Raw genomic sequence first — 13,868 nt, 5'->3', positions numbered from 1 at the left:
GCAGGCTCTTGCGAACAAAGATGAAGATGTGGCTGTAAAACGGGATAAAAAAGGTAGAAAAATCAGGGCCTCCTTCTACTTATGGTCTAACATACCTCAGGGATAATTTTTATTCCCCAGTTCTAACAATTAAATCCCTTATGAGACCCAAAACAGGCTCTCAGCTCACTTCAGGATTATTTTAATTTTTGAGTGGGAGGGTGGTGGCGATAGGGGGGTATGGAAACTGTGAAACTGTATTCCATTTTATGGTAGGTATGAGAAAAACCCTAAATGGAGGGAAACTTTGGTAGTAAGTAAAAAAAAAAGTTTAATTTGTAAGGCTTTGGCAGAGAAAAGAGGAATGTGATTCTGAGAAGAGACCTGGTACAAATAAAAAAAAAGAAAGAAAACTCTAACGGATTTTCAGTTTTCCAATAGAAATACCACTTAACGTACAGAGCAGCTTATTTCGACAGCTCAACTGGTCCTTGGAGTCACAAGTATTAAGAACTGTGGCCAGGCCCAGGAACCCAACCACTGTGTTCCAGCAACCACAGAGTCTGGATTTCTTAGGAAAATGCCAATTTTCTCATCTGTTGTCCTCATAAATCATCAAAAAGTCCTATAAATATACTTATATGCCAAAATCCTTTCCTAGACAGTATACTGGTTTAGAAAATATGGACACTGTTCTACTATCAATAACACTATTTCTATGGTAAAGTATAATTTATATTTCAAACAAGTAATTTATAGAGATACTTCCAAAATAATGCCTACCCCGGGGTTAGAAACTGGCTGGAAGTACAAGGGGAGAACACTGTTCTCTCTAACTAATTAAAATAATTACAGCTAACAGTAGTTTCTCTCAGTTTATTTCATAAATCACTACAAAGTTCCAGACTATATTCTCTTTGAAATGCTTTTTGATTAGAAATATATGACAGTAATGTCTACTCATCTGAGAATTTTTTAGTTTTCCAGAACTAAGTTTCCTAAGAAACTAGTACCATCTTCATTAGTCTTCCACCACTGTGTGACATACTTTGGCCTGGTGGTCCAATAAAACGAAACAAAACAATTTAGAAATCAGTCATTAGAGAACCTCCCATCAAGCCTTGGCCTCTCCATGACCCTTTTCTTCCCCCATGTTATAATCACATCTGATTCCCTTCATCCAGGGTAGTGGTCCTCAACTTGGGACATATACTGTGGTCACCCTGCAGAGCTTCCCTACATCGATCTGCTAGGGCTGTGGCCTGGGACCATGAAGGTTTGAGAGGAGACTGGGCTTGCGTGTTTTGACAAGTCTATGCAAATGATTCTAGTGCATATGCTAGCAGACAACAACATATTTAAGTGGGTGAGGTTAGGAGTTACAACACTGGTCTCAAGGAATTAAGTCTCCCATTCTTAAGGAGAACTGACCAAAAGTATGACCACTGATTACGAAAGACTGCATGATCAAAATGAACAAAAGAGAAAGAACTGAATACACGCAGACCATTAGAGGTCGAGAAGGACCTCAGGGACATCTGCTTCTGTTTACAACACATCACAATTTTGTAAGAGTTACATCACAATTTTGTAAGAGTTAAAGTGCATTATCTTTTTTAAAAGCATATTCCAGGCTCTAGTTCAGAAGACAGCATGAGCATCCTAAATGTAACACTCATTTTCAGACTCAATGCCTATCATGGATCAAGGTGGTGAACAACCCTCTGCAAGGTGGTGAACAACCCATCTGTAAAGTAGGGACCAGTGTGTTGCTTTTGCTATTGTTCTAAGAAAAATTTTGAAAAGGTTCAGTTCAAAATCATCACCTCTTTACTTTCAAAACAAGGTATTATTACACTGTCTAATCTCTCTTCCCTCCCAAAAAATGTAAGGCCAACTAGAAACACTAAGTACTTTTAATTTGTCATTACTGCTCTTCAGTGACTGCAAACAGCCAAACTTAATTACTCTACACCCACTGTCACGAATCAAGCGGATTGGAGGCTGAGTCAGCAAAGTGTAAAATCTAAACACAAAAGAGCATAAATCTAAAAAGGAAAAAAAAAAATCTTACCTTTGGTTTTTTGTTCCGTGACCTGCAAAATAAAGAGATGTGAGTAAATGAGACTTGCTTTCTAATTCTGTATTGTATTGTAAGACTACTTTAATTCTGATATTAGTAATTCAAGGTGTCAGATACATAGGCATACCTAAAGTTCAGAAAAAGTCAGTTCAGACATCCTTCTAAACACAACGGCCGTATGTCCAGCTATAACTTACACGACCATCATTATGAAAGATTCTAAAACTTAAGACAAAAAAGCATTCCACTCTCGTTAAATGAGGTCCTTGCACTGGGAATGCTATTTCCCATTCAGGGACCGCAATGACTAGAGAAAAGCAAATGGATGAGGCCCAGAAACAAAATTAACTACAGAGACAAAAAGATTTACCTGTGAGTATGGACTCAAACACTTGACTTCAAATCTAGAAAGCAAAGTTTAAGGGGCCATACTCAGAGGCATCAGAGATCACGGTAGGAAAGCTGGATTCAAAACCAAGCTATGCCACTTCCTGGCTATGCGATCTCAGTTTTTAATTTACCTTCTGAATGAAGATAATAACAGTATCTCCTTTGCAGAAAAGGATGCTGTAAGGATTAAATCAGATATCCTACACCAATGCTTAATAACTGCTATTATCATCAAAGTTTATAGAAAATAATGTGAAACAGAAATATTCAATAAGGTTGAAATATATAAATTTTGAACAAATACAGATTGCTTTGTTGAAAGTATTTCTTTATATAGTAACTAATACATTTCTGGAAGTGACTAACTTAAAAGGTTGGATATGCTGAATATAATAATGGGTTTTTGGAGAGTTTGGAAATGATGACTAGGAGCCACACGGAAAACTGCTTCTGCTATTAAGAGGGGAAAATAAAGGAGAGCATCTAATTATACATGCCCTATAATATTTAAGCAAAACCACAAAAGGTCATGAATAAGAAAAATATTCCAAAGGAAATGCACCAGAATTCCAACAGGGGTTAAATCACATTATTGAGATCATGGGTTATTTTGACCCCCTTTTCCCAACTGTTAATCTTCCAAAAAATATTTTTATATTAGTTCTCCGACTTCTGTAACAAAAATATTCCTATAGAAGAGGTTTAATTATTTGTGGCTGGCAATCATACTAAGTTACTGCTTTGGGTGTTCATGAAAACATGGTCATCTTTGGAAGGTCTGTCCTGTGGCTAACCAGCCCCTTCAAAACGGATTCCAGCACACCACTGAGTTAAAACAATCCACTTGGATGACCTCCTGGAGTGTTTCTTACATTCTTGCATTAAAAGACAAGCTAATTCTGCTGTACTGATTCTGTGGTAGGCAGCCTCTTAAAATGAATGTGCTTCCCAGTACTGTTACAGAGCTCAATTCTACCGTATAATTTCTATAAGCCCATATATCGAAGAATGAACTGATTTGTATCCACATACCAATTCCTTAAGGCAACTGAAGATTATACCACTGTAAATACTTCTCACAATGCCATTTGGAAGAACAGTTATACAGGAAGTCAATGCCTTCCCTAGCTGTAAGCAACAAACCCAACTAATGTCAAATGTGTCTTATAATGTGGGTTCTGTTAAAAAGAGCTGCCCTCAGACGGTGAAAAGCTGGATGATCAAAACATATGTTCTGCCAACGCTAAACAATGATTCTTTAGCAGCAGGAGACTAACGAACGTGAGTGAAATCCTTCTCTGACACCTCTCTCATGAGTGAACTCTAACAGTTTACTCAGGGATGGTTCTAGAAAGAGCAAACCGCCATAACCACTGAGCATAAAGGAAAAGAAGCTCGTGCTTAATTTCTATGTAGAAAAAACTTAATTTAGCTAAATAAAAGTCAGTTCTTCAGGAAAATTATGTTGCCAGCATCCATTCTTGACCGTTCACTTATTTTTTTAAATACATTTATGTATGTATGTATGTATGTATGTATGTATTTATGGCTGTGTTGGGTCTTCGTTGCTGCGAGTGGGGGCTAGTCTTCATTGCAGTGCACGGGCTTCTCACTGCAGTGGCTTCTCTTATTGTGGCGCATGGGCTCTAGGCACACAGGCTTTAGTAGTTGCAGCACACAGGCTCTAGAGTGCAGGCTCAATAGTTGCGGCGCACGGGCTTACTTGCTCCACAGCATGTCGGATCTTCCCAGACCAGGGATCGAACCCACGTCCCCTGCACTGGCAGGCGGATTCTTAACCACTGTGCCACCAGGGAAGTCCCGACCATTCACTTCTTTTTTTCTTTTTTTTTTAAACATCTTTATCAGAGTATAAATGCTTTACAGTGTTGTGCTAGTTTCTGCTGTATAAAAAAGTGAATCAGCTATATGCATACGTATATCCCCTCCCTCTTGCATCTCCCTCCCACCCTCCTTATTCCACCCCTCTAGGTGGTCGCAAAGCACGGAGCTGATCTCCCTGTGCCATGCAGCTGCTTCTCACTAGCTATCTATTTTACATTTGGTACTGTATATATGTCAATGCTACTCTCTCACTTCGTCCCAGTTTACCTTCCCCCTCCCTGTGTCCTCAAGTCCATTCTCTACGTCTGTGTCTTTATTCCTGTCCTGCCCCTAGGTTCATCAGAACCTTTTTTTTTTTTTAAGATTCCATATAATATGTGTTAGCATATGGTATTTGTTTTTCTCCTTCTGACTTACTGCACTCTGTATGACAGACTTTAGGTCCAGCCACCTCACTACAAATAACTCAATTTCGTTTCTTTTTATAGCTGAGTAATATTCCATTGTATATATGTGCCACATCTTCTTTACCCATTCATCTGTCGATGGACACTTAGGTTGCTTCCATGTTCTGGTTACTGTAAACAGTGCTGCAATGAACACTATGGTACATGATTTTTTTTGAATTATGGTTTTCTCAGGGTATATGCCCAATACTGGGATTGCTTGGTCATATGGTAGTTCTATTTTTATTTTTTAAGGAACCTCCATACTGTTCTCCATAGTGGCTGTACCAACTTACATTCCCACCAACAGTGCAAGAGGGTTCCTTTTTCTTCACAACCTCTCCAGCATTTATTCTTTGCAGATTTTTAGATGATAGCCATTCTGACCGGTGTGAGGTGATAGCTCATTGCAGTTTTGATTTGCGTTTCTCTAATGATTAGTGATGTTGAGCATCTTTTCATGTGTTTGTTGGCAATCTGTATATCTTCTTTGGAGAAATGTGTATTTAGGTCTTCTGCCCATTTTTGCTTTGGGTTGTTTGTTTTTTTAATATTGAGCTGCATGAGCTACTTGTATATTTTGGAAATTAATCCTTTGTTGGTTGCTTCATTTGCAAATATTTTCTCCCATTCTGAGGGTTGTCTTTTCGTCTTGCTTATGGTTTCCTTTGCTGGGCAAAAGCTTTTAAGTTTCATTAGGTCCCATTTGTTTACTTGTGTTTTTATTTCCATTTCTCTAGGATTTGGGCCAAAAAGGATCTTTCTGTGATTTATGTCATAGAGTGTTCTGCCTATGTTTTCCTCTAAGAGTTTTATACTGTTTGGCCTTATATTTAGGTCATTAATCCATTTTGAGTTTATTTTTGTGTATGGTGTTAGGGAGTGTTCTAATTTCATTCTTTTACATGTAGCTGTCCAGTTTTCCCAACACCTCTTATTGAAGAGGCTGTCTTTTCTACATTGTATATTCTTGCCTCCTTTATCAAAGATAAGGTGACCATAGGCGTATGGGTTTATCTCTGGGCTTTCTGTCCTGTTCCATTGATCTACATTTCTGTTTCTGTGCCAGTACCATACTTTCTTGATTACTGCAGCTGTGCAGTATAGTCTGAAGTCAGGGAGCCTGATTCCTCCAGCTCCATTTTTCTTTCTCAAGATTGCTTTGGCTATTCGTGGTCTTTTGTGTTTCCATACAAATTGTGCAATTTTTTGTTCTAGCTCTGTGAAAAAGCTCTTGGTAGTTTGATAGGGATTGCACTGAATCTGCAGATTGCTTTGGGTAGTATAGTCATTTTCACAATGTTGATTCTTCCAATCCAAGAACATAGTATATCTCTCCATCTGTCTGTATCATCTTTAATTTCTTTCATCAGTGTTTTACAGTTTTCTGCATACAATCTTTTGTCTCCTTAGATAGGTTTATTCCTAGGTATTTTATTCTTTTTGTTGCAATGGTAAATGGGAGTGTTTTCTTAATTTCTCTTTCAGATTTTTCATCATTAGTATATAGGAATGCAAGAGATTTCTGTGCATTAATTTTGTATCCTGCTACTCTACCAAATTTATTGATTAGCTCTAGTAGGTTTCTGGTAGCATGTTTAGGATTCTCTATGTATAGTATCATGTCATCTGCAAACAGTGACAGTTTTACTTCTTCTTTTCCGATTTGGATTCCTTTTATTTCTTTTTCTTCTCTGACTGCTGTGGCTAAAACTTCCAAAACTATGTTGAGTAACAGTGGTAAAAGTGGGCCACCTTGTCCTGTTCCTGATCTTAGAGGAAATGGTTTCAGTTTTTCACCACTGAGAACGATGTTGCCTGTGGCTTTGTCATATGTGGCCTTTATTCTGTTGACGTAGGTTCCCTCTATGCCTACTTTCTGGAGAGTTTTTTTTATCATAAATGGATGTTGAATTTTGTCAAAAGCTTTTTCTGCATCTATTGAGATGATCATATGGTTTTTCTCCTTCAATTTGTTAATATGGTGTATCACATTGACTGATTTGCGTATATTGAAGAATCCTTGCATTCCTGGGATAAATCCCACTTGATCATGGTGTATGATCCTTTTAATGTGTTGTTGGATTCTGTCTGCTAGTATTTTGTTGAGGATTTTTGCACCTATGTTCATCAGAGATATTGGTCTGTAGTTCTCTTTTTTTGTGATATCTTTGTCTGGTTTTGGTACCAGGGTGATGGTGGTCTCGTAGAATAAGTTTGGGAGTGTTCCTCCCTCTGCTATATTTTGGAAGAGTTTGAGAAGGATAGGTGTTAGCTTTTCTCTAAATGTTTGACAGAACTTGCCTGTGAAGTTATCTGGTCCTGGGCTTTTGTTTGTTGGAAGATTTTTAATCACAGTTTCAATTTCAGTGCTTGTGAATGGTCTGTTTATATTTTCTGTTTCTTCCTGGTTCAGTCTCAGAAGGTTGTGCTTTTCTAAGATTTATCCATTTCTTCCAGGTTGTCCATTTTATTGGCATATAGTTGCTTGTAGTAAACTCTCATTACCCTTTGCATTTCTGCAGTGTCAGCTGTTACTCTTCCGTTTTCATTTCTAATTCTATTGATTTGAGTCTTTGCCCTTTTTGTCTTGATGAGTCTGGCTAAGGGTTTATCAATTTTGTTTATCTTCTCAAAGAACCAGCTTTTAGTTTTATTGATCTTTGCTACTGTTGCCTTCATTTCTTTTCCACTTATTTCTAGTCTGATCTTTATGATTTCTTTCCTTCTGCTAACTTTGGAGTTTTTTTGTTCTTCTTTCTCTAGTTGCTTTAGGTGTAAGGTTAGGTTGTTTATTTGAAATGTTTGTTTCTTGAGGTAGGACTGTATTACTATAAACTTCCCTTTTAGAATTGCTTTTGCTGCATCCCATAGGTTTTGGTTGTCGTGTTTTCACTGTCATGTGTTTCTAGGTATTTTTTGATTTCCTCTTTGCTTTCTTCAGTGATCTCTTGGTTATTTAGCAGAGTACTGTTTAGCCTTTACGTGTTTGTATTTTTTTACAGATTTTTTTCCTGTAATTGATATCTAGTCTCATAGCGTTGTGGTCAGAAAAGGTACTTGATACGATTTCAATTTTCTTAAATTTACCAAGGCTTGATTTGTGACCCAAGATATGATCTATCCATGAACATTCTCATGGAGAATGTTCCATGAGCACTTGAGAAGAAAGTGTATTCTGTTGTTTTGGGATGGAATGTCCTATAAATACCAATTAACTCCATCTTTTTTAATGTATCATTTAAAGCTTGTGTTTCCTTATTTGTTTTCATTTTGGATGAGCTGTCCACTGGTGAAAGTGGGGTGTTAGAAGTCCCCTACTATGATTGTGTTACTGTCAGCTTCCCCTTTTATGGCTGTTAGCATTTGCCTTATGTATTGAGGTGCTCCTATGTTGGGAACATAAACATTTACAATTGTTATATCTTCTTCTTGGATTGATCCCTTGATCATTACGTAGTGTCCTTCTTTGTCTCTTGTAATAGTCTTTATTTTAAAGTCTATTTTGTCTGATATGAGAATTGCTACTCCAGCTACAGGGTCTCCTGTAGATAGCAATATATACGGGTCTTGTTTCTGTATCCATTTAGCCAGTCTACGTCTTTTGGCTGGAACATCTAATCCATTTACATTTAAGGTAATTATCGATATGTATGTTCCTATTACCATTTTCTTAATTGTTCTGGGTTTGTTACTGTAGGTCTTCTCCTTCTCCTGTGTTTCCTGCCTAGAGAAGTTCCTTTAGCATTTGTTGTAAAGCTGGTTTGGTGGTGCTGAATTCTCTTAACTTTTGCTTATCTGTAAAGGTTTTAATTTCTCCATCGAATCTGAGTGAGATCCTTGCTGGGTAGAGTAATCTTGGTTGTAGGTTCTTCCCTTCCCTCACTTTAAATATGTCCTGCCACTCCCTCTGGCTTGCAGGGTTTCTGCTGAAAAATCAGCTGTTAACCTTATGGGGATTCCCTTATATGTTATTTGTTGCTTTTTCTTTGCTGCTTTTAATATTTTTTCTTTTATTTAGTTTGATTAATATGTGTCTCGGCGTGTTTCTCTTTGGGTTTACCCTGTATGGTACTCTCTGTGCTTCCTGGACTTGATTGACTATTTCCTTTCCCATGTTAGGGAAGTTTTCGACTATAATCTCTTCAGATATTTTCTCAGTACCTTTCTTTTTCTCTTCTTCTTCTGGGACCCCTGTAATTCCAATGCTGGTGTGTTTAGTGTTGTCCCAGAGGTCTCTGAGATTGTCCTCAGTTCTTTTCATTCTTTCTTCTTTAATCTGCTCCCTGGCAGTTATTTCCACTATTTTATCTTCCAGGTCACTTATCCGTTCTTCTGCCTCAGTTATCCGGTCATTGATTCCTTCTAGAGTATTTTTAATTTTAGTAATTGTGTTGTTCATCACTGTTTGTTTGCTCTTTAGTTCTCCTTGATCCTTGTTAAATGTTCCTTGTATTTTCTCCATTCTGTTTCTGAGATTTTGGATCATCTTTACTATCATTACTCTGAATTCTTTTTCAGGTAGGTTGCCTATTTCGTCTACATTTGGTCTTGTAGGTTTTTACCTTTCTCCTTCGTCTGTAACATTTTTTTGTCATTTCATTTTTTTTTTTTTTTTGATGGGTGGTGCTGTATTCCTGTCTTACTGGTTGTTTGGCCTGAGAGGTCCAGCACTGGAGTTTGCAGGCAGTGGGATAGTGCTGCGTCTTGGTGCTGAGATGAGGACCTCTGGGAGGCCTCCCTCCGACTGATATTCCTTGGGGTCTGAGGTTCTCTGTTAGTCCAGTGGTTTGGACTCGGAGCTCCCACCACAGGAGCTCGGGCCCGACCTCCGGCCTGGGAACCAAGATCCCGCAAGCCCGTTGCTGGGGGTTCCTCCCGTCCCCTTAGGTGTCCGTGGTCCCCCACTGGTGCCTGGTAGGTGCCCTAGTTGTGAGGAGATGTGAATTCCACGTCCTCCTAGTATGCCATCTTGACTCCGCCATCCCCATTCACTTATTAAACTTTTTTTTTTTTTTTTGCGGTACATGGGCCTCTCACTGTTGTGGCCTCTCCCGTTGTGGAGCACAGGCTCCGGACGCGCAGGCTCAGCGGGCATGGCTCACGGGCCCAGCCGCTCCACGGCACGTGGGATCTTCCCGGACCAGGGCACGAACCCGTGTCCCCTGCATCGGCAGGCAGACTCTCAACCAGTGCGCCGCGAGGGAAGCCCAAACAAACATTTTTTGACACTTTTGCACTGGGCACTGTCCTAGTTACTGGAAATACATATATGAATAAAGTCTTGAGAAACTTAAGAGCCAGTCTAATGGGGTAGACAGAAAGAGATGATTGTAAAGCAATGGGGTAGGCTGAGAGAAAGATGTGGAAGCACTAGGAAGAGGCACCACAAATGTTTGCTGACTGACTGAATGAATGACCCCATTATAGAACCTCTGGCACATTCTCTACCATTCTTTGCATTATAGCACGTTTGCTGACTGACTGACTGAATGACCCCATTATAGAACCTCTGGCACATTCTCTACCATTCTTTGCATTATAGCACATTTTATGCCTCCTAGTTGAGGTGCTGTCTCTACAGTGAGGTCAGAAACCACTAAGACAGTCACATGGTGAGCTTTGTGCTCGCTCCTTAAAAGTGCTAAATCAGAATCTAATTCTGAAATTACACAATGGTTCAGTATGATAAAACAATATCAAAGGCCATGTGTTAAGCCTAGATCCTGTGTCAGCCAATCTAGAACATTTCTGAACAAAAATGAGTGAATTTTTATTGTTCATAATTAACCATTTGAAATTTCATTTATGGTGATTTTCCTCTTTGCTGTAACTTTTAAACCAGTTCTTAATGCAGATGCAAATACACGGGGGTGACTGTCCAGCTGTATATATGAAATTCTCTGCATAAATAATCCCAATTCACTCTCAAATATATTTTAAATCACTTTTCTTAGTAGGATCCACAACGAAGGTTTACAGATGCACATTTTATTAATCACTTCTAGTATTGACGTTTCAGGTTAAAAAACATTGTTATCTATGTGAAGAATGAGGATGAACTGTACAATTGCCTAAAACAATCACTCTATTAGGCATCTTCTTGTAACCAGCCTTTGTTCAAGTTCCCCAGTGGCCAGCTTATAACCACGTATTCCCACAGACTGCAAAATCCAATTTTTGTAACAATTTATTAGATGAAATGTGAATGCCCTAAGGGAAGAAAGCCTTGGGGCTTCCCTGGTGGCGCAGTGGTTGAGAATCTGCCTGCCAATGCAGGGGACACAGGTTCGAGCCCCAGTCCGGGAAGATCCCACGTGCCACAGAGCAAGCCCGTGCACCACAACTACTGAGCCTGTGCTCTAGAGCCCATGAGCCACAACTATTGAGCCCGCGTGCCACAACTATTGAAGCCCGCACGCCTAGAGCCCGTGCTCCACAACAAGAGAAGCCACCGCAATGAGAAGCCCACGCACCGCAACAAAGAGCAGTCTCCACTTGCTGCAACCAGAGAAAGCTCACGCGCAGCAACGAAGACCCAAGGCAGCCATAAATGGAAGGAAAGAAGGAAGGAAGGGAGGGAGGGAGGGAGGGAGGGAGGGAGGAAGGAAGGAAGCCTACACTGAGGTTCACTATCCCATCACTCCTGTAGGAAGGTCACTGCATGTGGGTACAATGCCCCTGATACCCTAGAGCTGGTGGACCCGCACATCACAACCTTGGTGACGTGGAATGTGGCAGTATCCACCAAGTATAAAAAAGAAGCCTCTGGGGGCTTCCCTGGTGGCGCAGTGGTTGAGAGTCCGCCTGCCGATGCAGGGGACATGGGTTCGTGCCCCAGTCCGGGAAGATCCCACATGCCGTGGAGCGGCTGGACCTGTGAGCCATGGCTGCTGAGCCTGTGCGTCTGGAGCCTGTGCTCCGCAACGGGAGAGGCCACAACAGTGAGAGGCCCACGTACTGCAAAAAAAAAAAAAAAAAAGCCTCTGGGTCGTCATCTGACATTTTTATTCAGGCTCTTTACTGTCATTTTAGGCAGTTCTAACAAGCTCAGATTAGAAGCAGGTACCCTGACAGCATGAAGATGTGATGGTGAGCACACCACTATTAACAGAACCAGAAACACAATTAAAAGCAGACAAAACCTTAAAGAGCACAGTAGTCTATTACAGCACCAAACAATAATAAATATTCCTTTTAATTAAGTCTTGAAGAAAAGATAAATTACATTTCACATGTTTAATGTGGCAGCGTCATATGCAATCCAATTCAGAAAATATTTCCACTGTTTTTTTTTGTGCCCGCACTCCCAAATGATTTCAATAATTCAGAGAACAGAATAATGGGAAACACTCTATCCAACAGTGCTGGGGTAACTTGTAGTGTCCCTTGAGTTCGAATTTCTAGAGTCTGTTTCTAAATCTAGAGTTCCCTCTGAAGCTGGTAACTGTTTCCCCTCCATGAACTTAGCTTCAGTAACCTGGCTCCACAGCAGGGACCCTCAAACCTGCCTCACACTGAGGCCCTGCTTCCCAAGTGCTTCAGGTGGTGGTAACAAGAACTAGAGGCAAAGTGATTCTGCCCGGCACTTTGCAAAGGCAGAAATGCAACCGTGCCGAGCCAGAGTCTGCAGTGAAGTGGGGGAAGTTAGCTCAGACAGTGGCCAGGGCAGAGGGGCACGCTCTTCAGCAGAGGGGGCAGGGCGGGGAGGTCTACCCACTCTCTGTTCCCCACAACACTGTCAGGCAAACACTTCAACTAAGACTTGACAGTTGACAGCTGTCAGTCCTATGTCTTTTTTTCTTTTTTATAAATTTACTTATTTATTTATTTTTGGCTGTGTTGGTTCTTTGTTGCTGCGCGCAGCCTTTCTCTAGTTGCAGAGGGCGGGGGCTACTCTTCATTGTGGTGAGCGGGCTTCTCATTGCGGTGGCTTCTCTTGTTGCGGAGCACGGGTTCTAGGCACGCCGGCTCAGTAGTTGTGCCTTGCAGGCTCTAGAGCGCAGGCTCAGTAGTTGTGGCTCACGGGCTTAGTCACTCTGCGGCATGTGGGATCTTCCTGGACCAGGGCTTGAACCCGTGTCCCCTACATTGGCAGGCTGATTCTCAACCACGGCACCACCAGGGAAGCTCTGTCTTTTTTTCTTTTAGCACCTCTTTTTCCCCAAGCAAATGCCTCAAAGCTGTGCAATACTATCTCCCCCAGAGCATGAAGCAAGCCCACCAGATCCTCTCTGAGGGAGATTTCTTTACAGAATTATCAAAAGGTAGACTCATATAAATGATAATGTTGTAGGTGGACCAGAAGGACAAGATCAGGGCAAATGGCAAGCTTTGAAAAGTTATTCTACAAGCTTAAGAAAATGGAGATTAATCATGACACAAATAAGGAAACAGTACAAGCATTTAAGTGTCGGTAACTCTCTTGCTTTTCTCAGTATTGTTTACTGTTGTTTTCAATAAAATCAGCTATAGCATTAATTTAACATCTACTTTATGGTAACAAATGCAGGTCTTTAACTTTCTCCCACTTTCAAATCTTAAAACTCTTAAGTAAATTAATGCCTCAAGTAGCATTATTAAGATTGTCAGGTATCCAAACTAAGGCAGTTACTTATTCTAGATGCTTGGCTACGTAAAGACAGACTTTAATTGGTAAAACCCACCTTCTGAGTGGCTTCTTTTTTCTTTTTATCCTCTTTCTTCCTTTTCTTGTCTTCCATTAACTGTTCTTCCCTTTCTTGCTCCTTCTCTCTGTTAAAGTAATGTTACACAAGGTTAAACATCTCTATCCACAGTTTATTTGTGTAGCAAATTAAATGCTTATAGATGGTAGGCAAGGCAACAAACATTTCATCTCTGACTGAGCAGAGCACAGTATTCTACTTAAGCTAGGAGGATACATAAAACTCACCACATTTAGTTATCCCCTTTATTTTGGTTTGTAACCCCCTTTGCAAAACATGACATTAAGTTTGGTTTTAAAGAAACCCATTAAAGAGAGGCTTTATAATATCTTCCTAAACACACACACACACACACACACACACACACACGAGATTAATGTATTTCCACTCAGCAAAGAACCTGATTTGAATATATGACAACATCCAGTTGGCTTCTGA

The 13,868-nt window shown here is 40.2% G+C and overlaps 1 protein-coding gene across 6 annotated transcripts in view; it reads right to left on the bottom strand.

The window, feature by feature from the left end:
* Positions 1-13,868, bottom strand: part of TNRC6B (trinucleotide repeat containing adaptor 6B) — a 251,205-nt gene that overhangs the window by 61,092 nt on the left and 176,245 nt on the right. For all 6 annotated transcript variants that reach the window (XM_060025701.1, XM_060025700.1, XM_060025704.1 and 3 more), the window contains 2 exons: positions 13,410-13,497; positions 2,054-2,075 (listed from right to left, as the gene is read on the bottom strand). In XM_060025701.1, coding sequence (XP_059881684.1) covers positions 2,054-2,075; positions 13,410-13,497 — 110 coding nt within the window. The remainder of the gene's footprint in view (positions 1-2,053; positions 2,076-13,409; positions 13,498-13,868) is intronic.

This window comes from Delphinus delphis, chromosome 11 (genome assembly GCF_949987515.2).
Source record: "Delphinus delphis chromosome 11, mDelDel1.2, whole genome shotgun sequence".
NCBI classification, from domain to species: Eukaryota; Metazoa; Chordata; class Mammalia; order Artiodactyla; family Delphinidae; genus Delphinus; species Delphinus delphis.
Note: the sequence above shows the minus strand (reverse complement) of the source record. Positions and strands in the feature narration are given on the sequence as shown.